This window comes from Asterias rubens, chromosome 10 (assembly GCF_902459465.1).
Source record: "Asterias rubens chromosome 10, eAstRub1.3, whole genome shotgun sequence".
Taxonomy (NCBI): Eukaryota; Metazoa; Echinodermata; class Asteroidea; order Forcipulatida; family Asteriidae; genus Asterias; species Asterias rubens.
Window position 1 is genome coordinate 20257349 of NC_047071.1, and position 27130 is coordinate 20284478.

At 37.8% G+C, this 27130-nt stretch overlaps 4 protein-coding genes across 5 annotated transcripts in view; 1 reads left to right on the plus strand and 3 right to left on the minus strand.

Annotated features, from left to right (window-relative positions):
• Window positions 1-2291, minus strand: part of LOC117296117 (neuroblastoma-amplified sequence-like) — a 61056-nt gene extending 58765 nt beyond the window's left edge. Inside the window, exons 1-3 of the mRNA XM_033778988.1 lie at window positions 2193-2291; window positions 993-1056; window positions 209-251 (exon numbers count right to left, since the gene is read on the minus strand). Coding sequence (XP_033634879.1) covers window positions 209-251; window positions 993-1056; window positions 2193-2291 — 206 coding nt within the window. The remainder of the gene's footprint in view (window positions 1-208; window positions 252-992; window positions 1057-2192) is intronic.
• Window positions 2292-3856: 1565 nt separating this feature from the next.
• On the minus strand, window positions 3857-6491 carry LOC117295455 (28S ribosomal protein S16, mitochondrial-like). Its single transcript, XM_033778121.1, has 3 exons — window positions 6192-6491; window positions 5103-5371; window positions 3857-4512 (listed from the first exon to the last, which is right to left on the minus strand). Exons 2-3 carry the CDS (start codon window positions 5347-5349, stop codon window positions 4391-4393), a joined length of 369 nt encoding a protein of 122 aa, XP_033634012.1. The 5' UTR covers window positions 5350-5371; window positions 6192-6491; the 3' UTR covers window positions 3857-4390.
• A 3512-nt stretch (window positions 6492-10003) lies between these two features.
• On the minus strand, window positions 10004-13476 carry LOC117295454 (zinc transporter ZIP1-like). 2 transcript variants are annotated; one of them, XM_033778120.1, is made up of 2 exons: window positions 12927-13476; window positions 10004-12619 (listed from the first exon to the last, which is right to left on the minus strand). In XM_033778120.1, the coding sequence occupies exon 2, from the start codon at window positions 12466-12468 to the stop codon at window positions 11338-11340; it is 1131 nt and encodes a 376-aa protein (XP_033634011.1). In that variant the 5' UTR covers window positions 12469-12619; window positions 12927-13476; the 3' UTR covers window positions 10004-11337. The 2 variants fall into 2 exon arrangements, with proteins under 2 accessions (XP_033634011.1, XP_033634010.1); XM_033778119.1 differs by having other exon boundaries at window positions 12778-13476.
• Window positions 13477-21676: 8200 nt separating this feature from the next.
• Window positions 21677-26781, plus strand: LOC117296121 (waprin-Phi1-like). Its single transcript, XM_033778993.1, has 5 exons — window positions 21677-21808; window positions 22478-22627; window positions 23681-23824; window positions 25170-25313; window positions 26337-26781. Exons 1-4 carry the CDS (start codon window positions 21739-21741, stop codon window positions 25310-25312), a joined length of 507 nt encoding a protein of 168 aa, XP_033634884.1. The 5' UTR covers window positions 21677-21738; the 3' UTR covers window position 25313; window positions 26337-26781.
• The last annotated feature ends 349 nt before the right edge of the window (window positions 26782-27130 follow it).

Genomic DNA, 27130 nt, shown 5'->3' on the forward strand with positions numbered 1-27130 from the left:
TACAATTCTACACTGTAAGATTGTACATGTAAATAAAGTTTTTTTAGGGGGCTTGCCAGTTTTGTCATGCTAGACAAATTGACTGCTTGCACCAATGTCACCATTTGCTACTGTCTGCCAGTGTCATGCTTGTTATTGAGTTAAAAATTAATCTGATTTGTTGAACAAGATAAATAAAGTTGAACAGATTTATGTTAAAGTAGCTCACCTCAGTGGCATCCCAGTACTACGAAGAAAAGTCCATAATGATCCTGAACACAAACAAATTAACTCATAATGTCAAAAGAGATTTTCCATTTACACATGTGCCTCAAACAATTTTCACAATTTTAAAGTTATTATTTCTAACATGCAAGTCTATAAATGAGTAAAATCTGCAGAGAAGTAACTCAATGTAAAAGTGTGTCCTTGAAATTATGACAGCCATTGACAGGGCCTGAGGTTCTTTTCTGTTTCCTTCGTCTTTCTGAGCAGAATTACCTCATATTTGTTTACACTTTCATTTTTGAGCAATTTCATACTTACATGGTACATAAAGATGGTAAAGGTAGTTTCATGCAACCTGCAAATTTTGACTGAATTGCCCCATTGATTAGAAATCTGAAATTATGTCAACAAATTGTATTATCCAACAATTGAGTTTTGGATTTCTGTGGTGTCCATGTGTGAATGCTGCAGCTAGAGATTTGATTGGTACCCGCGTTCACAACGAGGATGAATTTGACATTCTTGATGACATTTTTGTTGCTGTTTTACTTTTCTCAACAAGTAGACCTAGACACTGTATACAGTTGAAACTTCCTCAGGTGGTTTTACGTGTAAATGTATTTTTGTTGACAATTTTGCCTGTGAATCAGCATTGAAAACCAAAAATAGCAATCTATGACCCTGCCTTTAATTGTCCAAGTCTGCCAGTAAGGCAGTCAACAATCTAACTTTCCTTTAAAATATGCTTAATTTTTCCATTGATTAAACCTGTTTTGAATACTTACTGTTAGCAACTGATGATAGCTTTCCAACGATAGAACCTTTAGGCTTCTCAGCGATGACCTTTGTCTGTCATTTTGACATTAAAATAAAAAATGCAGAATCCATTGGTTATTACCATTAAATTTTATTTGTTAAAATTTACTGTGGAACTTATAAAGTATTACTATACAGTTTGTATGTCGATACCACTCCTCAAAAATGTTTGCAACTGACACTATAAGTACTGCAAATTGCTATCCTCTAGAATCTTTGTTAAATTGTGTTGTTAATTCTATTTCTACCTCCATGCCTTTAAAAACAAAATAATAAATTGCCGCTTTTTATAAATACATGTACATGTATGTAGACTAGGCCTACTGTAGCCCCACTTGTGTGGCCAGGGCTAGCTGAATTCAGCTAGCCTTGGCCAGATAAGTGGGGCTAGGCCTACTGGAGCAGTTTCCTTGGCCTACCCTAAGATTTGGGGTATAGTATAGTGTATTATGTACACTGTATACATTCACCAGTCGTTCAGCATGGTTTTGCCCTTGCTCCATGATTTAACCATGGAGCAATAAACTAGCCATCAACTCCCACTTATTTAAGATTGGGAATCCTGCACTGCAGCGTGGTTAATTCTGCTATCATTTGAAGACAATAACTGAGCAACTAGCTTTAGCTACATAATATAGGCCCTAAACTCTCTGTGTGTAATCTGAACTAACTAAAACTTACTGAAATCAAGACTATTAATTTTTTTAAAGGAATTTCAAAAAAGGAAGAAATGCAATTTACGAATAGTCATGGATGGAGGAATAGTTAGTTCATGGAGTTATTTTCTTCCTCCATGGTTAGTTTTAGTTAGTAGTAGCCTTTATCACTTATTATTTTACTTTTAATATTATTACAGGTTATATAACTTTTTTATAAGCAGTTTTATTTTTATTTAACCACTTTTTCATTCGTTATGAAAAGAAATTAAACTTTTAAATTAAGTTTACTCAAATGACATTTTGGTAAAGATTTGTGAAAAAGTGGTGGCAGGGTACACGGAAAGCCCCCCCCCCCCCCCCCCCCCCCCCCCCGCGGAGCCTGACTCTCAGTTTGCGTCATGATTGGCTCAGGCCCAGGGCTCAGAAAACATCGAATATTTACAACAACAAAATGCAACGCCCTAAATAGAGGGGGCATTTTCTGTTCATAAAAGCTTAGTTGTTTCTCACCAAAGTTTCAGGTTCTTGAGGCCATTCAGAGAGGACTAGAAGGTCGTACAAAATGTTATCGGCATCATCTACTGAATTTGCCTCCGTGGACGTCGCCATCTTGAATAAGGTGTTTGTTCGTCGACCGTGAGCTCATTACTCAAGTCATGTGGAAAACAGAGGGCGGGACGAAGAAGCTCAAATGGGGGCGTCGAATAAACGGGGGTGAATGGGTATCAGCATCAGTCTTTGCCTCACATCACAAAAAAGTTGGGTTAAGAAAAACAAAAACACAAACAAACACCATAATATTTTAACGAAAGCACTGCCAAATTTGCAGCTTTCTTCAAGGTTTACAACTATTTACTGATATTCAATGGACAATCACAACTACAAATTCAACATGACACAAGTGTTTTGTTTCTTTTCCTTTTTATTACTGACATGTTGTATTTCCCTAGGTGTCGTCTATGTTAATAGGCCTACACCTATCGTCTGACCATGTTGTCCCTTGTCTTTGTCTTTGTTTGTGTTCCTTAGTATCATGTTTGTCTGTCAATAGGTTAGGGCACAAAAGCATTTTGCTTAACCTTACACCTAAATGTTGTCTTTAAATTACTACTTGTTTATTTTTTTTATTTTTTTTTTTAAGTATTGTGTACCTAATCATACCTCATACTATATTGCTTGTTTTAATTTTGACATAAATGTACGCTATTGTATTATTGTTTTGTATGACAGCATTGAAATAAATGTACTGAATGACACTTAAAAAACATCAACTACAAAGCTGCTGTAGAATGTAGCCATGTTTCTGAATTAATTGACAAAAGTTTCATTCAGAAAAAGGTCATCATTGGTGGTACAGCAAATTGTTCACAAGGTTTTATTTGTGAACAAATTTCTTTGTAAAAGATCTCGGCTAAAACACAAAGCTTTTTGAACACTTTCATATGCTAATAAGTTTAACATAACCTTGAAAACAATTTATTTTATTTACAGAGGTATGATACACAGTGATATGGAGAAATCTGTCTGGGTTTGCCTTAAAGGCAGTGGACACTATTGGTATACTCAAAATAATTATCAGCATAAAACCTCACTTGGTAACCAGTAATAATGGGGAGAGGTTGATAGTATAAAATATTGTGAGAAACGGCTCCCTCTGAAGTGACAGAGTTTTCGAGAAAGAATTAATTTTCCACGAATTTGATTTAGAGACCTCAAGTTTAGAATTTGAGATCTCGAAATCAAGCATCCGAAAGCACACAACTTCGTGTGACAAGGGTGTTTTTTTCTTTCATAGTAATCTCGCAACTCTGACAACCAATCAAGCTCAAATTTTCACAGGTTTGTTATTTTATGCATATGGTGAGAAGACTGGTTGTTGACAATTACCAATAGTGTCCAGTGTCTTTAAACGCTCATTTCATTCTTCAGTCATATGTTGAATTGCAAAGGTTTCACTGGTCCTCCTCTCAAGTAAGGTGTCATCAATGATAACAGAAATGAAATATCTCTGACAAAGTATTTGGCAAATTCACACTTCAACTGATGCCAGGTTTAACCCGTCTGATAATTTTTGTAAATGCATTACTTTTTGAAGAGAACACTGTGGCTGTAGACCTCAGTTCTTAACTTTAGATCTTGGTATGTGTTATTGACCCCTAGGGTCGAAACGTCAGGCCATCAACTATTTTTTGCATTTATACCCTCGTCCATTTGGTTGGTAAGTTGTTTGCAACAGCTAATTTTATTTTCCTGACCCCTTGTTAACACGGAATACACCTTCACAAAATGAGGGCCTACCTTTTACACCATCTTGGAATCAATTCCTTTGTGAATATTTTGACTCCTAAAAAATGGTGGACAGTATAGGTGCATGTAGTGCCAACACATCGTTCAAGGGGTCGATAAGCAAATTTGTATGCTTAATTTTAGCATGAAGTTGTGCGCAATAAATCAAGCATTCTTTGTTAATGGAAAGCATTAGTTATAAAAAGGGCCACTCCATGAACCAGAAAACATCATCTTCACAGGCATATAGGCCTCTGATACTGAAATCAACAGACCCATAACAGCTGTGAGCTGTATAGTGATTTTCCCCCTCAAATATTCAGTCATTGTGATGATCAGCCCGGTGATGATGTCTCTTAATTCCAAGGCATCATATTCCACTCTGAAGTCTCTACAATATAAAAGTTCAAGAGTCTTAAGCATCAACTGTTTGTTTCTTCCTCTGCTTCATCAGCTTCTTCTTGCGCTTTCTCCTCAGCCTTGGCCCTCGCTCGTCTTGCTAGCACTGTACTCATCGGATGGAGAGGAAGGAAGCCGGATAATCCTGAAGTTAACAAATAATAATAAAAATCCATTAAGTCAGAATTTAAAAAAACTTAAATATAGAATATATAGCTGTTGCAAACTAAACCCAACCCAAATGACCTTTTATTGTTTATCCTTACCTTATCAATATTTCTACTTATTTATTTTAAATTTATTTTGTATTCTTATTATATATTTATTATTTGCTATTGGTTGTATAATTTTCTGTTATTTAATGCTTTGTGTGCTACATGTATATTATGTTAAATCTATATTAATTTTATTGTGTACCCCAGATGTGGGGCAACAGATCTACGGATCATAATATGTATTTGCTTTTGTTGTCCCTTGGCTATCTCGGGGTATATTGTCAATGTATTATGTTTTGTACTGTTATGGCAAATAAAATAATAATAATAATAATAATAAAAATGCAGAAAATTTGTCATGGCCTCACATTTTGACACTAACTAACAGAGTTGTAAAAGGCTAGGGTCGAAGGTCGAGGCCCAAAACATTGTTTTGACTGCAACTGAGCAATATGAGGGGATAAATGAGAAGGAGAGGAGCTTAGTAGCCTTGGTTACCAAAATATATCACCAAACATACCCAGTAACATAGCGACTGGTCTTGTTGGCTTTGCTCCTGTTGCTAACCAATGTTTGATCCTTCCAAAGTCAAAGCTAACAAGTTTCTCGTTGTGGTTATTTGGCATTGGGTCATACGTTCCAAGCTGCTCTAGAACTGCTGGGCTGTCACGGCCACGTCTGTTGTGTATGGCAACAAGATGATAGAATGGTCGGTTCGTACAGCCATGGCGTGCAAGCCTGATCATAACTCTTAGTTTAGCTGGCATCTTGATGATGTAGGTACAATTCCTGCAAATTAAGAACAAGTTATGGGTTGCGTTATTAAATGAACGTTTACAATACTGTTTAAAATTTAAGCAACAAATTTGGAAACAAGAAGAAATGTCTAATCAGTCACAATATATAAGTGCCGATATTCATTAAATCTGTTTAAGTTAAATATGCACAAGAAGTTATGATTCATGCAAGAGCTGTTCAAAATAATTGTTTAAATAAACAATGCACCATGGCGCTGGCGCAGGGGGCAGAATCAACATAAAATTATTAATATTAGTATTACTGAAGTGAAAGGGTCTATTAAACAAGCATTTTGAAAGATTAAATCATGAAACTATTCAAAGCAGTATAAATTATTGTTAAATATTACAAATTGTAATTTTGCACTCATTCACACTAACTAAGGCTATAATAAAGTACTAAAACAGTAGGAAAGTTTAATAAAGGCAAAGCATTTTAAACTTTTAATAATGTGTAATTATTCATTAATTTTTATTAGATTGAGCCTCAATTTTGGAGAATCTGTGATTCATATAAATTTTTCTATTACTAATGTGTAATTAAAATGTGCAATTTTAATTTATGTTTATTATAAATATTAACTTATTTTTAGGCCATTTAAGTTAAACATTGTTTTTTTTGTTTTGTTTTAATTCAATTGAGGAATGGTACGAATATGATGGTTGGTCCTGATGCAAATAAAATCCTATTCCAGGTGTTGCCGTATTAAACTCTACAGAACAATTATCTCAGTGTTATATTTTTCTATTAAAAACCAAGGCAACATTTTCAAAACAAGGTAAAACATTGAATAAATACAAAAAATACCCACCTTCCTTAACAATTCAGCAACCTTGCCTTGGAAGAACATCAACGTTGGTCAAGGTTGTTTTGCACCCAGCGCTCCTGAAGATTGAGCAGTAGTGATTATGATCTCGGTACTAGACCAGTTGAAACCTGCCGACGTCAATACCATTTAATCTGGTGCCCTGCAAAACGACACATCATGCTCGGCTCGGCACCCACAACCTCGGAATACGCATAATCTATGCTTGTGTCGAGTTAGTTCAGTGCCGACTTAACTTGTGACGAGTGTGTGTATAATTTACCAGGTGTCGAGTTCGTGGAAGCCGAGTTGTGCGTTCGCATACGGTACGACGTGAGATGAGGTCATCATTTTTCTGCAGGCGACGTGTACTACTACTAATAAATTGATTAAATTAACCCGAACGTAAAGTCAGTTTTTTTTAACTGGTCATAACAACACGTCATCAGTCATTAAGAAAAAAGTGTCACCAGTTTGTCATCGTACATTCCATGCCAGAGCTCGATTGTTCCTAGAGTTTGAAGAAATCGACCAAGGCAAAAGATTGATTGAAGATGGTGTGTTTACCGTGTATCGTGATCCCGCTGTTGTTGTGGGTTTTCCACCGGTTTCTACAGCCGTACCTCTTGCCACTGATGCCCGCAAGAATACAGAAATGGTTTAGTGTAAAAGCCGAGAAAATGGAGCATTATGGTGGACCACCACCGGAGAACACATCTGAGAGTGAAAAGGTCTGTTCTCTGACATTAAATATGTACATCTCCTTTATAATTTAAATGCCCCATTTTGTAAGTTTATTTATTACATGTTGTGCGGTTTTAATTTATGTTTACCATAGTATAATGATCTATTCTTGAATTGGAGCCGATAAAAATGAATTATTATTATGACTATATATATGACTATCAGATCATACTTCTAGAAACTATCAGGCTCCTCACAGGGGAGCCTTATTATAGTTTCTTGTTGCACCTGGAAATTAGTACTTGTTATATAATATCCCACAAATAGAATTAGAAACATCGTGCATGTTATAAAACTGAAATAATTATTTTGTTAATTAGATAAAAGTTCATTTAAATGAGAATTTGTTTACTTTTAGAATTTCCTATTTCACCTTCGCTTGCACTTTATTAAAAAATCAACCTAAGTTGAATATAGTTTGTACATTATCTTTAACATCAGTGTACCAGCAATAATCAGCTTTCAACCTCCATGGTTTAATTGAAACTCCTAATTGGTGGCACTTTAATAAATGCCAGCATAAATTTGTAAACTAGATAATTGATACTGACTGCTGACGAACATGGTGTTTCAATTCATAATTTGGGCCTACTGTCCTCGCTTTAGTTGCAATCACGTAACCCTCCTCCCGATGGCAGGAGGAGGGTTACGTTATCTCAACTGTACACGCTTATGATCAAATTTACTCGGTTGATACGGTACAAAATACAATTGTTCTTATTATACTATCATTTATTAATTTTTAACAATCGAAGGAACCAGTTTGCAGTTTGACATTTTTGAAATCTGAACTTCTTAAATGAAGTCACCCTTTAAACTAATATATTCTTCATAATAGACAATGTTTTTCTTCATTCATCTTTTCTCTCTTAATTTCAGTCCAGTAACCCTGTCTACATGTATCTCTAATAACAGATTTCTGTTTCCATTTGAGGTCAGATGAATTGAGTTCTAATCATGTTGTTTGTGTTTTGTTCTTCAGACACCCACCAGCTGTCCAATGACCACAGGGGGCCAAACAGCAACAACAGAAATCAAAGCAAGCGAAGATAAGAAAACGGATTGATGGATTAAATTTTGCAAACTTTTTAACATTAACTTTATTAAGAACTTTGAATGGACCACCATCTTGGCTTAACATCCTCACCTAAGGATCCTGCCGAGTTAGTTACCAAGGTGTCTAGTTAAGTACTGTCATCCACTACCCCTCTCCTCCACCTGCGAATTCAGCTATGGGCTATGGCTATTGGCTATTGGCTATGGCTATTTGCTGCAAAGACAACAGTGAAGAATAGGCCATTTCAGCGATCCTGCCTCAGCCACAGTCGAAGCCATCTATTCAGTCACAGTATCCTTGCACATGACGTCACGCCACCTTCAGCTTATTAGACATTCACATTGAGGCTTACCAGTGTGCAATTTTTCGAAAAAATATGCATCTCAATTTTGTATGGTAATTTTTCCCTGATAAAGAAAATTAAAACTGTTATGAGACTCATTACCAATGTACTTCACCATTGTAATATCAAACAAGGAAGTTAACAATGCATGGCGCCATTTGGAATTATAACCAATGTTTAAAAAACTCGACTTCTTTTTAAAAGTGAGGTTGGTTATGTCAACTTTCTCCAATTTGTCAACTACAAATTGGTGCATTTCTGAATATATTCCTCAATACCTGTGTGTAGAGAGCGATGTGGGTCTACTCTGCTTGATTAAAAGTAAAAGGGCTTTGTTGTCAATGGAGAGCGTCCGCACATGCAGGAACTTGGCGAGAGTTCATAGTTCCATGTACAACCACAGGCCAGCGGGGCAGCGCCCTCATTGTTGCATTAGAGAAAGTAAACAATACATGGAATAATAACGTAATTGTCAACACAACAATACAGCACAGGCCCTTTAACTCATTGGCCCTATAAAGATTGGTTAAAACTCGCCCTTTTAATGAACGTATTAAGGTGTGGCACCCAGTTCATCCATCTACCAAAACTTTCAAGAAGTGGCAAGCTGAATCCTGGGTGTACTTGGATGTAGCAGTACCATTACATGCACATAAACAGTATTTTTATTGTACAGGTCAAGTGGTATTTGTCGGCCTCTTGCAGGCACAGAACACACCTCCTAAAAAAGGCTCATCCACCAATTCCACCATTTTGGGGGTCAAGTCCTTTGTGTACATTTTGACTCCCAAAATGAGGACAGGTTAGGCGCCTGGAATTAAAACTGTGCATCGAGCAGGGTCAATAAAAGAAACTAACTGGAACATTGGTGACATGATTTCAGTATTGTTATGATTTTTTAACGGACAATATGGAAAAGCTTCTGAGTGTGACATTGTGAAATGATGTGTCTACCCAAATTACAACAGAAATTACAACAGAAATTACAACAGAAATTACAACAGAAATTTCGACTTTTAAGTAGATTCAAACAAATGTATATCTTCAATCGAGTTGACATGTTTATAAAGTTAATTCACACAATATGTACACATATTTTTAAAGATTTTATTGTATGAATTATCAAAAATATTATTTAAAAAAACATGCATTTCAATTATGTATTCACCAAGTGTATAAGTATTATGTCTACGGGTCATATAAGCAGTAACTAAATAATATTTTCATTGATAGATCATGACATTATAAACAGGCAATTTCCACTATGACAGGACAAGTCCAGCAGTCTTACATTTTTGTGTTACAATGTTGTCTGATAATATTATTTTTTTATTGAAGAACACTTATACCGTAAGTGAGATAAATGTTCTCTTTTTAAATTCTAACAGTTTGTTATTTTAATATACACAAAATGTCAGTTCAATTTGAGCATCAAGAGCAGTGGTCTTGTGTGTTCCCCCAAATTCGAGCCCAATGTCTGTGAGATGCTCATTAGAAATTATAATTTTCCTCACTGATGAAAAAAGAGCTTCATATCACACAAGAACAAAGTATAGCACCTGTATGTGTACCGGTTATTATTTATGCAAAATAAACTAATTCAATAAAATAAATCTTATCTGAATGTGATTTTGTTTGTTTTGTCTTCTTATTTATTTGTCAAACAAATTACCTTAAACAAAAATGCTTACCTTCATTTGATATAGAATGTTTTATTTTACATTATATTTTTGTAAACAATACAAAAAGGGAACATGTAACAACATTTTAGTAGTTTTAAATTATGAGGTAAAACTGTGTACATTGCGAGTGAATAGCCTCACATTGTTGTAATCTTGACACATGTTTGTCTGGTTTCATATCACCATCACTGCAGCATGACTATCATTTACAAAGATTAATTGAATTGAATTGAATTGAAGTAAAAGCCTCACTTTGCCACATGTTCGTATGATTAGTTGAAACATGACCAAGTTATCATTTGCATAATGATGACATTATGGCCATGATATTAAGACCCCCCCCCCCCCCCAAAGCATGGTTTTTTATTGGGTCATAAAAAGGATCACATAAAAATGGTTTATTGTTAATCGGACAATGCATTAAATCATTCTAATTTATTGTTGTGCGGATGCAACAAGATTGTGACTTATTTTTGGGGAAAAGAAATTATTGTAACTACACTAGAAATGTGCAATTTTCTCCATTATAAGCAACGGTGATGGCCAAGTTTCACAACAAGAGGGAATATTTTGCAATACAGTCATTAAAATGGTTTGTACACACACAGTTCATTGCACTGTCAAGATAAATGCCTATTGTCATTGTTTGGTCTTTGCGGTATTAATTTGTTTTTTATCATGGGTCAAAGTTCTGAAATGGTGGTGTATCATCACTGCATTGTTTCCGCGTTTGTCCTTGCCTTTCTCTCTGCAGTGTTTGTTAATAAAACACTGCAAAGATAAGTCATAAAGAAAGAAACAACCTGTGAACCAGACATCTGCTTTAGAATGACAAAGGTCGTTGGTTCCAATTCGAGGAGTGTGCCTGTGGATTTAGGGAAGCCTAGATGCCTCAATGCATAATTTTAAAAAGTGGCTAACAAGAAGTCACAGCCACTAATTTGGACACAGACCTAGCTATGAAGACGTACCTTACAGACATATGTTTTCCAGTATACAGCATTAAATTAGCCATTACATGTATAACAGTGTGAGGAGCTGGTCTTCACTGTGTGGTGGTAATGGTCCATGGCCGAGTTGGTCCATTAACAGTGCCCAGCTACCAACCATCCGAGTGATAGTACGGGGTTTTTCACTGGACTTAGGAAAGTACCGAGTATACATAGATGTAGATCATATAGCCCTACACATCGATGGATGGGTAATATTTGTTATCCCAAATGCAAAATACAGAATTTAAGTAATACTAATACTAATAATACATAACATGTGTACATGTCAGCAAACTGAATACCTTCCACCTACTGTACGTATTAAGATCTAGTGTTAATTGCCACTGTTAATCGTAGGATCCAGAAACAATGTTCCCACAATTACTGAAAATCCTATCAATGTGGATAAGAGTTTAAGTAATCTATCTCCAGGCTGGCTCATCTCCATAGGAAGTACTTCAAAGAAAGTTATATACAAGAATGTCCCTGTAGCTAACCCTTGCAAGACACCACTGGTGATGCCGTGGGCAATACTGTTAAATCCTTCCGTCACTAAGACACCAATGACTATTCCTATTGGTGCCATGACAGAAAAACAAATACTAGATTGAATTACTGTTGCCTTATGGAGGTTACTCTGAACAAAGTTAACTCCGAGACTAAGCGCTAGGATGGTTTTATGGATCACAATGGCAGAGAAGATTCCTAACAGCTGTGCGATATTACTCTGCAGACCTAGGGCGAGGCCTTCAAATAATGAGTGTAGTGATAGGGCAAGGAGTAGAAGCAGTGATCGTAGGGAGGAGCTAGTGACCATATCATGGCTGTCAGTATGCTGGACTATAGTACTATCAGCAGGGTTAGAATCAATCATTCCATGACTGTGGCCGTGACTATGACCATGTCCCTCTGACTGAACACTACCAGTGTTACTAAGTTCTCGTTGCAAGGTTTCCTGGCTGCTAGGGTTGTTGTGTTGTTCAGTATTGACTTGATTATCAACAGCAGCACTGCTAGTGGCAGTGTGTTTTAAAAGTGGACTTCTTTCGTCCTCGGGTTGCTCTTCTTCGTCGATTTGTTGAAGTGCCTTGTGATGCTTCTTCTCAAAGCTCTTCTCCTTGAAGTCATGAGCGATTTGTTCAATACAGAGAATCAAAAAAAGCCCCACAGCGGTAATGAACTCTGCAATAGGAAAGTTGGTTTTGATGCCTAGTTTTGGGAACAAGTCAGTGAGTTTACTGCGAACATCTGGCAGTAGATCCAGCAAGCATGTTGCGAGGAACACCCCTCCACCAAAGCAGTTTAGAAAACGAAACACTCGTTCCATGAGGTGTTTACGTGCCAGGCCTGCTTGTCCCTGTCGTTTATTAAAAACATCCACAAATTTCAGGGGAAGCAAACTTGCTGTGAGGCATGTCACAAAAAGTGTTCCCAGCAAAATGAACTTGATGATCAGGATTTCCATGGCAACAGATTAGATGTACACCTGGCAGGCTGGCACAATTAAAAAGCGGAAATGAGACTCACAAATCCTTGTGAATAAGTTGGGCCAAGCAATTCTGAACAGAACAGCAGATCACATCAGCGCATGAAGTCAAGTTGTACGGTACATCAACCTGTCAAATGATAAAGTATTTTTTTATATTTTATTTTCAAATCCTAACAAGATTGTGAGTAACTACACAACAATATCCAACATCAGAAAAACATGTGTATAATTCGCATGATCATGGTTGATTCCGATAGCTCCATAGTTATATTATTATTAACTTACATACAGTTTTCTTGCATCAAGAAGCAGTGACTGTGCTGAAACCGTGAAGGAAGGATAAAAACAGTCCACCATGTCCACTGTTGCTAATTCAGTATCTTCTTTCAACTCTGAGACAATAACACATTGACAAACAATACTTCAGTATTCACCTTGTCTAGTCTATAGTCTAGTGCCGGTGTCACGAGACCAGTTGTTTGCACAAGTGTACCTCCATAAACGTTTGCACACACCGCACACACGCTTTGTGTTTTCGGTTTTTGCACCTAGCAGCAGTCAGTCATAAACTTTACACACACACTACAAATACAAATATTGTATGGTGGTAATGTGTGCATTTGTTTCGACCATGCCGTGACCAAGCACTTTTGCACCACACAGTACGACCATGGTCTAGAGCAATACTCCTCTGCCTCTGGTGGAGGGAGGGCCAGGATGTACTTGTTGGAAGATAGGGTAGATAATAGATAGCTCATGGACTCCACGACCACGGTGTATGTACGGGGGAGTTTTCTACCTCCATGGTTTGCTTGCACACACGGTTACTTTGGCACTTGTGTCGGCTGCGTGCGTTGTTCAATCATGACGGAAGGAACCTCTTTCCAGGTTGATAGCTTAAAATGTCAGAAAGAATTTATGTTGTTACGTAACTATGCCCAGTTTCCCTTTGTTTTTTTCACACCACACACAATTGCTTCATGGATCGCCAGTGACCGAGAAAACCATTGTTGAGCGCAAAGTAGAAACTCGCGCAAATTCGAAATATGCTTTTGTAAGTAGCGCCGGTACGTTTTAAACTTGCGCGGATAATACTTTTTAAACTTGCGCTTAACACAAACCTGTTTGACCTTTGTCATTGTTCAAGGTCAACAAGCTTATCAGTATCCTGTTGTCATGTGTTTTCAATAGGATAACAGGAAAATTGTTCACAGTCAAAAACTTAATGTTTTTTTTTTCAAATCACCTATCCAATTTTTTTTCAATAACACTTACACTTTATGGTGTGTTGAAATTTTAAAAGTTTTGGTTCTACGTTGCGAGAGACAGTCCGCCAGTGCTTGCATGCACGACATTGGAGAAACGTCATATATTATGTTTTCACACCTTTCATTGTTTGGTATTTTATTGAATAGGACTATTCAGAAGCTAGTATGGCGTGCAAATCAAATCAAAAATATTATTCAATTACTACTTAACAAATTTAATTACATTTTTGTCCTAATACATTTAATGGCTACTATATTAGAATCCACAGGGGATATAAGACATGAAAGTAAAACACCCCACGAGCTCCCTTGAAGCACACACACTTCATAACAATCCGTTTTCCCCCATTTCAGACCAGCAATGTTTGGTTTCAGGAGATAAGAAACCAATCTTTATGATATTTTCTCTTTAATGTAGACTTAATATTTATTACGCTTATCGGAATTTATTACAGTAAGCAGTGAAAGGCAGTGGACACTATTTGTAATTATAATTATCTGCATAAAACCTCACTTGGTAACGAGTAATGGGGAGAGGTTGATAGTATAAAACATTGTGAGAAACAGCCTCTCGAGTGACTTAGTTTTCGATAAAGAAGTAATTTTTTCCACGATTTTGATTTCGAGACCTCAAGTTTAGAATTTGAGGTCTCGAAATCAAGCATCTGAAAGCGCATAACTTCGTGTGACAAGGGTGTTTTTTTCTATCATAGTTATCTCGCAACTCCGACGACCAATCGAGCTCAAATTTTCACAGCTTTGTTAATTTATGCATATGTTGAGATACACCAAGTGAGAATACAGGTCTTTCACAGTAACCAATAGTGTCCACTGTCTTTATAAAAAAAAAAAAAAATTGTCATTTTCACTTAAAATATTTATATTTTTTCCCCATATTGCCACACCATGGAATCCCAAATAGTAACCACCTCACGTGATCCATCTAGTGACTAAAGCAGAATGAAACTCAATCTAGCAGATAGTAATTTTGTTTTGAACTTTCGAGGTTGGATTATGTTTCTTAGACTAATTTGAATGTTGGCATAATAACTAATGCACTTGTGATTTGTACCAAAAATCAATCATTAATGTTTGAGCATAACCAACGACAGGAAACTTTATTCTCAGCATGATTAAGCCTGATGAAAATACAGACCGTGAGTAAACTGAATAGCTTCTGTCACCGGTGCAGCTTGCACAATCTCGCGGTAAACGGAAATCAAATTTGGGGTTCGAAATTCGAAAACTTATGAGGGTCGATAACATGATAGTGTATAGCTTCCTACTCACTCAACCTGAGCTCAGTCACAAGGTCATACCAGGGTAATGGGTAAATTTGAGTGCACGGCAGCATTTCACCCAGACAATCAAACTTGTTGACCTTTAAGTCTTTTCAGAAATTATCTGTAGCCTACAAACGCACATTTTAAGGGGCGGCTCAGTAGGCGTTATAAAAGGGGGGGGGGGACATCTCAGACACTCTTCTTTATACGGCCGGCCCGCGCGGCATCATGCTGCCACATCATCGGGTGGTAGCTACCATGGAGCTATGCATGAAGGTATACATTCTCGTAGTACAGCGGATAAGCTCCCATATTATGAAAATTGTGCCCTTTTTGAGAAAAGCATGGCATGGTTAGTTTTGACCATAAGATTCGCATTTACCAGAGGTCAAATCTGACTTTCCTCCACATCTATTAACAGAAGTTATAAATGGTAAGGTATCATGGAGAGTACAGTACAGCGCCCCAGTTAATTACTGGTGGTCATAGCTATTCGTGCTTTTCTAGTGCACAATTTTCTTACTCCATGAGCCTGCACTAGCTATTCTACATAGCGGCAAACATCTGGGGCCGATTTCACAAAATTCATCGCAACAAATTTTCAGTATCACCTCAGTGTGCAACTTGATTGATTTGCAGTTACGATCAATCTTAGTTACATTGTGACCATGCCCTCAGTGCAAATAACCTGGGCGCCGATTTCACAAAGATCGAGCTAAAATTGATCATAACTGCAAATCAGTCGTAGTTACTTAATACAGTGATGTCACAATGCAAATCACTATGGTGATACTGAAAATTTCTCTTACGATGGATTTTATTGCTTTGTGAAATCGAGCCCTGCTGGGCCCATTATTGGAATTTCATATCCCAATTTTACGGCGACTTCGTGCTTAACTGCCAAAAAATGCAAAAAGCAGGATGGGCCTAAATCACGTAGGCCTACGAGGCAGCGTTTTGGCTGGTAACATAAATCTGGTAAGCATTTTGTGTGTGTAAGAATGGTAAGCAATAGACTTGATTTCAAGTTTGAGACTCAATGTTTTGCATCAGCCACGCAGCCCATCACACTCTAACCGTGATCGTAGGCCACTGATGACGGAGGTTAATCTGCAAGAGGGCGCCTTTTTTAGTCAATAATGTGTTGGCTACGGGTAGACTAAAAGCCACGATCACAGACTTGGAACCAAGTCTAGCTAAGCCTTACTAGATGTGACATCTAGGGGACTTATTTAAGACAGACTCTGTGAAATTAGGCCCATGGATGTCACAATGTCAACATAAACGTCTACAAGCCATCGTGTTTCCTCTATCTTGTAGAGGGGTTTCACTCCAGAATGTCTACAAGCCATCGTGTTACTCTCTATCTTGTAGAGGGGTTTCACTCCAGAACGTCTACAAGCCATCGTGTTACTCTCTATCTCGTAGAGGGGTTTCACTCCAGAACGTCTACAAGCCATCGTGTTACTCTCAATCTCGTAGAGGGGTTTCACTCCAGAACGTCTACAAGCCATCGTGTTACTCTCTATCTTGTAGAGGGGTTTCACTCCAGAACGTCTACAAGCCATCGTGTTACTCTCTATCTTGTAGAGGGGTTTCACTCCAGAACGTCTACAAGCCATCGTGTTACTCTCTATCTTGTAGAGGGGTTTCACTCCAGAACGTCTACAAGCCATCGTGTTTCCTCTATCTTGTAGAGGGGTTTCACTCCAGAATGTCTACAAGCCATCGTGTTACTCTCTATCTTGTAGAGGGGTTTCACTCCAGAACGTCTACAAGCCATCGTGTTACTCTCTATCTCGTAGAGGGGTTTCACTCCAGAACGTCTACAAGCCATCGTGTTACTCTCAATCTCGTAGAGGGGTTTCACTCCAGAACGTCTACAAGCCATCGTGTTACTCTCTATCTTGTAGAGGGGTTTCACTCCAGAACGTCTACAAGCCATCGTGTTACTCTCTATCTTGTAGAGGGGTTTCACTCCAGAACGTCTACAAGCCATCGTGTTACTCTCTATCTTGTAGAGGGGTTTCACTCCAGAACGTCTACAAGCCATCGTGTTATACTCTCAATCTTGTAGAGGGGTTTCACTCCAGAACGTCTACAAGCCATCGTGTTATACTCTCTATCTTGCAGAGGGGTTTCACTCCAGAACGTCTACAAGCCATCGTGTTATATTCTCTATCTTGCAGAGGGGTTTCACTCCAGAACGTCTACAAGCCATCGTGTTACTCTCTATCTTGTAGAGGGGTTTCACTCCAGAACGTCTACAAGCCATCGTGTTATACTCTCTATCTTGTAGAGGGGTTTCACTCCAGAACGTCTACAAGCCATCGTGTTATACTCTCTATCTTGTAGAGGGGTTTCACTCCAGAACGTCTACAAGCCATCGTGTTACTCTCTATCTTGTAGAGGGGTTTCATTCCAGAACGTCTACAAGCCATCGTGTTATACTCTCTATCTTGTAGAGGGGTTTCACTCCAGAACGTCTACAAGCCATCGTGTTACTCTCTATCTTGTAGAGGGGTTTCACTCCAGAACGTCTACAAGCCAACGTGTTACTCTCAATCTCGTAGAGGGGTTTCACTCCAGAACGTCTACAAGCCATCGTGTTACTCTCAATCTTGTAGAGGGGTTTCACTCCAGAACGTCTACAAGCCATCGTGTTATACTCTCTATCTTGTAGAGGGGTTTCACTCCAGAACGTCTACAAGCCATCGTGTTATACTCTCTATCTTGTAGAGGGGTTTCACTCCAGAACGTCTACAAGCCATCGTGTTACTCTCAATCTCGTAGAGGGGTTTCACTCCAGAACGTTGTCTGGTACATTATGACGCGTCCTCTGATCACAAGTCACCAATTTTAAATTCCTCAGAGTCTCAGACTATTATTTTATTTATTTATTTCCTCACAACCTCAAAAAAAAAATTAGAAAGACAAAAAGATTTATAAAAATTAAATCTAAGACAGTTGCTATTTTACATGATTCGGGGCAAGCTTTGGCGTAGGTACGTACGAGACGATGAACACCCATACACAATTCTGAATTGATGTGTATGGCACATTGGTACCAGCTGCAGGGTCTGCTCATCTGGAGGTTGCTATACAAAAGCGTGCTCCGAATCGTGTGACATAGAAACAGTCTCTGGTAGTCTGAGGAGTTGCAGTCAAATGCACGTGGTAACCTGTGACTGCAAGTCATTGTACAGATTCAAACTCGCAAATGGATGACATAAATCCCTCAACCAATATAAGTGCACCCCATCATTACCTACAAACAAGAACCCCTTCATCCATATCAACCTCGTTCTCAATCATATAATATGGCCACCATCCAAACTGCTCCAAAAGTTGTCAAAATGTTTGTTAAAAACGTAGGCCATAGCTCTTTAACCAAAAAAATAACATTTATTGCTAATTAATTTTGTTTAATGTGTAAGGCGCTTACGAAGCATGGTAGTTGTACTATTTGTGTTAAAATTACTAACTTTTTCATTTTGTTAGTACCAAAGACAGGCCGTGCATCGATCTATAAGTTGTCAATGAGAGTTTCCAAACAACTAGAACAAACATCAGCAGCTGCACGAAGTACATCGATAATACTTATACTGTCATTATTATCCGACCCAAATCAGAACCTCAATATTACACAAAGCCCCGATCTGGGAAATGAAGTTGTGACCAACTGTCTGGGACTTTTAAAAGCACTTCATAACCGGCCTCGCTCGATAAAAATAATGAGACCTGCATGATAAAGTGTTGTATTGGAAGAGAAGTTTATCGATAAAAGTGGAGGATTTTGTTTATTTTTAGAGATTGATATGCTGGTATCGAATGGCGTTATGGCAATAATTCATTTGAGTTGTCATCAATCTTTTTGTAACATCTGTTGCTCTGTCACTCTTGTCGTCATTGATGCTTTTAATTATTTTGTTATCTTTTCTGAGATAGTGTTGTCAAGATATCAGTGCACTTGAAGTTGTGGTCGCTATGGTGGTTTCCATAATAATATATCTCTAAGAATTGGGTCAAAACAGACCCGATTTATAGGGTCAGGGTCACCTGGAATCTGTTTCAAAATCACCCAGAAATGAGTCACACTGACGCAAAATCCGAGAAACTGGTCAGGCCCGCTGGAACAGGGCCTCTAGGCCGAGTCAAAAACAAGTTTACAGGGATATTGGTGATGTTGAACCACACTCAAAAGTTCAGTAACTCCATTTAACAATCCCCTCTCCTGCTTTTTAGGGAAACAAAGGATGAAAGAAATTGATCGTTTCTAAGAGGAGTTACGTCTATTTTTACTCAGATGTTTAGATTCAGTCAAGCATATACACATTCCATGGACATGCAGTTACAAACATGAGTGCTTTCAGTAAAACAGGCATAACTTCCGTCCCTTTTTAATGATCAATTTGTTATTTTTGTTCTCCAATGAAGCAGGAACAAAGCTTGTTATGTGCTTCACTGGGGTCAGTTGTTGTTTTGTTTTCAAATCATAAATCTCAGTCAATTTCGTTTCCGACTCACACTGTGCACAGCTTATATGCTTACTTTATACATTGTTTTGTCAAGTATTCCATGGACAGCTTGCAAAATGAGTACCTTTATTATTAAATAGACATTGATACTCCTATTATAAAGGAATTATCAGAGTCTTTTATTCTTTTTTTTCCTCTTTTGAGTGTCATTTGTTTGTTTGTTTGCTTGTTTGCTTGTTTGCTTGTTTGCTTGTTTGCTTGTTTGCTTGTTTGCTTGTTTGCTTGTTTGCTTGTTTGCTTGTTTGCTTGTTTAGTTGCTTGCTTGCTTGCTTGCTTGCTTGCTTGCTTGCTTGCTTGCTTGCTTGCTTGCTTGCTTGCTTGCTTGCTTGCTTGCTTGCTTGCTTGCTTGCTTGCTTGCTTGCTTGCTTGCTTGCTTGCTTGCTTGCTTGCTTGCTTGCTTGCTTGCTTGCTTGCTTGCTTGCTTGCTTGCTTGCTTGCTTGCTTGCTTGCTTGCTTGCTTGCTTGCTTGCTTGCTTGCTTGCTTGCTTGCTTGCTTGCTTGCTTGCTTGCTTGCTTGCTTGCTTGCTTGCTTGCTTGCTTGCTTGCTTGCTTGCTTGCTTGCTTGCTTGCTTGCTTGCTTGCTTGCTTGCTTGCTTGCTTGCTTGCTTGCTTGCTTGCTTGCTTGCTTGCTTGCTTGCTTGCTTGCTTGCTTGCTTGCTTGCTTGCTTGCTTGCTTGCTTGCTTGCTTGCTTGCTTGCTTGCTTGCTTGCTTGCTTGCTTGCTTGCTTGCTTGCTTGCTTGCTTGCTTGCTTGCTTGCTTGCTTGCTTGCTTGCTTTGTTTGTTTGTTTGTTTGTTTGTTTGTTTGTTTGTTTGTTTGTTTGTTTGTTTGTTTGTTTGTTTGTTTGTTTGTTTGTTTGTTTGTTTGTTTGTTTGTTTGTTTGTTTGTTTGTTTGTTTGTTTGTTTGTTTGTTTGTTTGTTTGGAAAAACCTCACCAATCTCGGTCAACTTCTTTTTTTTGCATGTCTTAAAAATTGGATCAGTTAAAAATGTACGCTTAATGCAGTTTGTTTTATTCATTTTGAGCTAAACAGTTAATTGACAATGAAATGCAATGTTCAAGTGTGTTGTACTAATAATTTAGAATCAGTTTTCGGTATTTTTCCGTGTCATTGTTTCTTGATGGCCCATACTTCAACCCAGTCTAACAAGAGCCTCTTTGGATATGGTTTTCAGTCTGACATGATTGCTTGGACCATACAACACACAACACACAACACAACATATTATGTTGTGTTCTGTGTAATATTATTAATAATATTATAACAAAACATAACATACAATATATATTTATTTTTACAAAAAACCCCAAAACATAACATAACACGACATGATATGACAAAACATATATCAATTCAAAAGTATATAAGGCGACATTCATCATGATCACCTTTTACGAACCAGAGATAAGATAACGATTTCCAAAATAACAGGAGGAAGATTGTTTCAAATCATTGGTCCAGTTTATTAGTGACTGATGTCAAGTGGTGGAGCAAAAAAAACGTGGAGGAGACTGAGGAATATAACAGTATAGACCTACATTGGACAAACTATAATAATAAGAGTAGTTTGTTCAAGCGTTTATCCAACACACAGAGCTAGTTAAAAATGAATTCCTTCTCTAAGAGGTAGCCAATGAAGTTTCCTGGGTGAATCCAAGCATTCTAAAATAGGGACTGAAAACCCAATCCATGGGCGAGGCTATGCTATAAAGTGGACTAAAGTCACTCGACGGTTGGAAATCAGCGAAATTAACAATGCAGCTCATTGCCAATATACTGTTTTAGAACTAATTTTGACATGATAATATCACAGGACCTTTTTCTTTTACAAATGCACTGATATCTTATACAAACATACTATTCCCCCAAGAAAATAAGTTGTAACATATCGATGACTGCGATATAGACAAAGCAACAGATGTTATATACAGATCGATGGCAACGTGTTCTTTGAATTCAATTGATTTATTGGTAGAAGGCCATTCGATACCAACAAACAACTCCTTCCAATAAAAAATACATACAACACTTTATCAGGTTTCATTTTATCGAGCGAGGCCGTTTCGAAATTTCCTATATAAGCCCCTACAGTTTGTCACAACTTCATCACAACGATTTCAACTGCATTATTCTGAGAATCAAGAAGTGAAGTCAACATGGCACGAGCAGTTACAATGGTGTTCTTGATGGCTGGGGCTCTGTTCATTGCTACCACCAACTTGCAAGGTTTGTTGTATTTTCCTAATGTTTTGCATCTCTTCAGAGAGTCTGGCTTTTTTTGAAGAGTGTCTTTTCACTTCTACACATAATTATACAATATTACCTACAACTTGATTCTATACAAAACTTCACTCTTGTTGAACGTTTCGCTATAATGTAATGTACTATGTTTTGCAAAGTGTTGCCAAAGGAAGCCGTGTCTGGGCCCATACACTCGAGAGTAATTTATATTGTTTTTGACTCCCATAACCTATACGTGACTGGATCCAGCGGTTTTCGAGCTACACAGTGTTTAATTATATTTTTGTTGATCCTGGTCATCACACTACGGTTGTTTTGTAAATTTGTGCCTTTATGGTTTGTTTTGCTTTTTATTTGAGTATTTTTAATTTTTATATTCATTTTACTTACTTACTGTTTATGGTCAAATAAGGAATCAGAAGAATGGATGGGACCAGTAAAACTTGGTCCGAAAGTCAGAATACGCTGGAGCCTTTGTGGCGACGAGTCAGCATTTTTGTATGACCTTGTTATTGTACCCACTGGAACTTTCTTTAATGTTTTAGATGTAAACTTATCTTCATTAACATCTGAATAAGATGGTTTTGCTACAAACTCATGCAATTGTTGTAAGTGTTAAAGTGTCCTGACTATCTTCATTGCATTATTATGTAGGAGTGCGTGGTGAGAAGCCTGGGCTCTGCCCTGAGTCGTCCGGTGCTTGGGGAGCAGCTCTCTGTGTACAGGCTTGCTCAAATGACGAGTCTTGCCAAGGGACAAAGAAATGTTGTGAAAACTCATGTGGTGGGCGACACTGCAGTCAAGGTATGTTGTACTATATATCAAAGGGTACTATATCTCACACTCATAACTGAAAACTTGTGAAGATGAAGACAAACCCAGCATAGAATGTGCATTGTATATCTTAGGAAACCAGCTTAAAAGGAAACGGCAACCAGATAATATTTGCTAAAATTCATTTTAAAAATGTTTTCAGTTAGTAATTAAATACAGTTCACATGAGAGTCAGATTTAAAGACATTGGACACTATTGGTAATTGTCAAAGACCACTCTTCTCACATGCTGTATCTCAACATATGCATAAAATAACAAACCTGTGAAAGTTTGAGCTCAATCGATCGTCGAAGTTGCGAGATAATAATGAAAGAAAAAACCTCCTTGTCACACGAAGTTGTGTGCGTTCAGATGCTTGATTTCGAGACTTCAAAGTCTAAACCTGAGGTCTCGAAATCAAATTCGTGGAAAATTACTTATTTCTCAAAAACTACTCCACTTCAGAGGGAGCCGGTTCTCACAAAGTTTTATACTACCAACCTCTTCCCATTACTCGTTACCAAGTGAGGTTTTATGCTATATTTTGAGTAATTACCAATAGTGTCCACTGCCTTTAACACTGTCTGAATCTGTCTTTACCTTTGAACGTTATCGGATTTATTGTAAACCAAGTTGAAACGAACTGAATTTTAACCAGAAAGTTTATACGTTATGAGTTCCTCCTTTGTAATATTTTAAAATACATTTGTGAGTTTTAGTTTTTGAACACCCATGCGAGGAAAGTCTTAAATATAAAACAAATCTTCCCAAAGATGTCTGGAAATTATATTAATTTTTTTTATTCATAAATAATTATCAAGAGGAATTGTATTGGCACCAGCTTGGAGTGTTTGCTAAACATTTAAACAAACAAAAAATCCAAAAAGGCAAAACAGAAATACACGTATAATGTTCGTAGAATTAACCCACGGGTATAAATTAACATAAACCACTGACTGCAAACAAAGCGCGCCGAGGATGATATCAAGCTATCATGAAAGACAATCCACTTGTTTGTTAATTTTATTTGTTTGATTTAATAGTGGTCCATCCAGGAACGTGCCCTGTTATTCCACCCGGTATGGGAGGAATTTGTGGTTCCGTTTGTGCCTCGGATGGGGAGTGCTCCATCGACAAGAAATGCTGTCACAATGCATGCGGGCTAACCTGCCTAACCGCAGGACCAGGTATGGATATGCCCTCAAACAATTAAAACAATACAGATGATTCAATGTATGATTGACTATTTGGTAATGGCCACGATTTTAAAATAAGCCACTGCCAAAAAAAATAACATGACAGTACAATGCTATCATGGCAGACAATTGTTAAAAAGTGTGCCTATGATGATATGAAGCTATCTTGGCAGACACTCCACTCTTATAAAGTTTACCGATGATAATATCAAGCTATCAAGGCAGACAATCCTCTCTTATAAAGTGTCCGATGATGATATCAAGCTATCATGGCAGACAATCCACTCTTATAAAGTGTGCCGATGATGATATCAAGCTATTATGGCAGACAATCCACTCTTATAAAGTGCGCCGAATATGATATAAAACTATCATGGCAGACAATCCACTCTTATAATGTGTACCGATGATGATATCAAACTATCATGGCAGACAGTTCACTCTTATAAAGTGTGCCGATGATGATATCAAGCTATCAGGGCAGACAATCCACTCTTATAAAGTGTGCCGATGATGATATCAAGCTATCATGGCAGACAGTTCACTCTTATAAAGTGTACCGATGATGATATCAAGCTATCATGGCAGACAATCCACTCTTATAAAGTGCGCCGAATAAGATATAAAACTATCTTGGCAGACACTCCACTCTTATAAAGTGTACCGATGATGATATAAAACTATCATGGCAGACAATCCACTCTTATAAAGTGTACCGATGATGATATCAAACTACCATGGCAGACAGTTCACTCTTATAAAGTGTGCCGATAATGATATCAAACTATCATGGCAGACAATCCACTCTTATAAAGTGCGCCGAATAAGATATAAAACTATCTTGGCAGACACTCCACTCTTATAAAGTGTACCGATGATGATATAAAACTATCATGGCAGACAATCCACTCTTATAAAGTGTGCCGATGATGATATCAAACGGTCTTGGCAGACAATCCACTCTTATAAAGTGTGCCGATGATGATATCAAACTACCATGGCAGACAATCCACTCTTACAAAGTGTGCCGATGATGATATCAAACTATATCATGGCAGACAATCCACTCTTATAAAGTGTGCCGATGATGATATCAAACTACCATGGCAGACAATCCACTTTTATAAAGTGTACCGATGATGATATCAAGCTATCATGGCAGACCATCATTGTTTGAATTGAACATCAATGGTTTGATGTCGCATGTAACTGCTGTTTTTAATCATCAGCCCATCAGGTATAATCATCAGTCCTTTTTTTAACCACAAGCCCTTATATGTTGCTGGTTTATGAAACATGGTTCACTTTATTTTGTTTATCTTTTTGATCTATATAGTGGTCCATCCAGGATTGTGCCCTGTTGTTGCACCCGGTGTGGCAGGAATTTGTGGTCCCGTTTGTGCCTCAGATGGCGAATGCGACAACAACAAGAAATGCTGTGACAATGGATGCGGGAAAACCTGCCTAGCTCCATTTTAAGGTATGACACACAAGAACAAGGAAAAGAAATCGATATGGAATTAGAACGGCTTTAATGTTGGATTGAACATAATAGTTTCTTTGTTTAATAGCGACAACAAAGGAAGCAACTTACAGCACAACATAATAATTATTATAACACCCCCTTACAAGTATTCTGCCTGCTCATTGGTTTAGAGCGCGTCACATGACATGTCTTAGTTTTACTAGACGACTGCCGTGTGATAGTGCATCGGTTTGCCGTGCGCTAGTCCGAAAGACTAGCACACGGCGTGCAGTACCCATACGTCCGTTGCGTGTACGAGGATGATAAATTAATAGTCTGTAACTATTTCGGATTGCACGACACTACATGCAGCACAGTAAAAGTTTTTGCAATCTGTATTCGCGTCGTCCGTGGATTGTAGCATTCAGGTCTGTAACTTAATAATAATAGTACAGTATTTACAAATGTTTGAGGTGTTATAAAACAAATATTGACTGCTTTTACTCGTGCAATGGTTAAAACTATGACTCCCTCTGTGATCCCCGTAGCGTTCTATTTTCCCGAGGCGCAGCCGAGCGAAAATAGAACGCTCCGGGGATCACCTCGGGAGTCATAGTTTTAACCATTGCACGAGTAAAAGCAGTCAATGTACCTATAAGGTGCTATTAATCCAAGTTCATAGCGCACATAGTATACTGATATAACCCATTAATGTTGTACTTTACAACATTGTTCATTTGTTGTATGATAGTCCATCGTCATATCAAAGCATCATTCAGTCTGTTCAGCTGTATGAATACTTCGCCCTATAAATGTATTTGCTTACAAACAACGGTGAAAAAAACTAAACAAACAACAGGGGTTTTTCTTTTAGCAGCGATTAACAATTATATCTGCAAAACAGGAGAACAGAAGATAACTTAAGATGTAAAAACGTAATTGTTTAAAATTGTCGCCAAAAGTTGTTCAACAGAAGAATGTATTACCAATGTGAACTTAAAATTTCACTCCCTTTAAAAATAATTATCTTTCTTTCAGTTCACAGAGGAGAAATGCTGTAGCTGGGACATCATGGCCATCAGTAAACAGCACCGGGCATAAGCCAGGGGGCGTCATTTATTAGAAGATGATACGTAATTACGTAGTAACGCAACGTTACCATCGTCCTACAATGTAAACCCAAGACTTAACGGTTGACGTCACACGTTACGATGATGCAGACATGCCATCTTCTACAATGTTTTTTCTTGGCCTGTTCCGTTATGAAATTATATATTCTTCCGTATTTCAACAACTGATAAACATTACAAAATTCACAATTTATTTTCCCCCTTCCACGGTCAATGTTGTAAGAGCTCATATAGGGAAAACTACATTGTCCTTTCAGATATTAACTATATATAAAAGACATGAATGCATACATGTAGTGTTTTCATATTTATTTGCGTTTGGTTGTGTACAATAATAAACAGCAGTAAACTAACGAGAATGTATACCCAAGTGATTTATTTTGTATGTCAAGTTTTGTTTATGAACGCACCACACTGGCTTGTACATTCGAGAACCTATTTTAAAACATGTAGTTGACTGCAGTTAGAACCCTTGTCGAGGGACCCGTTTGGTCGCAGCGCCCTCTTGGTGCGTTGTCAGCGCATGCTGGCAAGCTTTTTTCATGGGGTAAAAAATGTTTTTGTTTTGTTGCAGTTTTCAAACCTAAAACCAATCTAAGAGAGTTGTTTACATTTCCAAGTCAATTTAAGCTTATTTGCTTGCTTAATTAATTAAAAGTGCGGTGTGACATTGGCCCACATTAATAGAGCTGATTAAACACA

Excerpts from the sequence above, each read along its gene's own strand:
- LOC117295455 (XM_033778121.1), bottom strand. The coding sequence starts at position 5,349 with ATGCCAGCTAAACTAAGAGTTATGATCAGGCTTGCACGCCATGGCTGT. Across the intron at positions 4,513-5,102 it reads ACCAGTCGCTATGTTACTGG|GATTATCCGGCTTCCTTCCT; the intron begins GTATGTTTGGTG and ends TGTTAACTTCAG.
- LOC117296121 (XM_033778993.1), top strand. The coding sequence starts at position 21,739 with ATGGCACGAGCAGTTACAATGGTGTTCTTGATGGCTGGGGCTCTGTTC. Across the intron at positions 21,809-22,477 it reads TGCTACCACCAACTTGCAAG|GAGTGCGTGGTGAGAAGCCT; the intron begins GTTTGTTGTATT and ends ATTATTATGTAG. Across the intron at positions 22,628-23,680 it reads TGGGCGACACTGCAGTCAAG|TGGTCCATCCAGGAACGTGC; the intron begins GTATGTTGTACT and ends TTGATTTAATAG.
- LOC117295454 (XM_033778120.1), bottom strand. The coding sequence starts at position 12,468 with ATGGAAATCCTGATCATCAAGTTCATTTTGCTGGGAACACTTTTTGTG.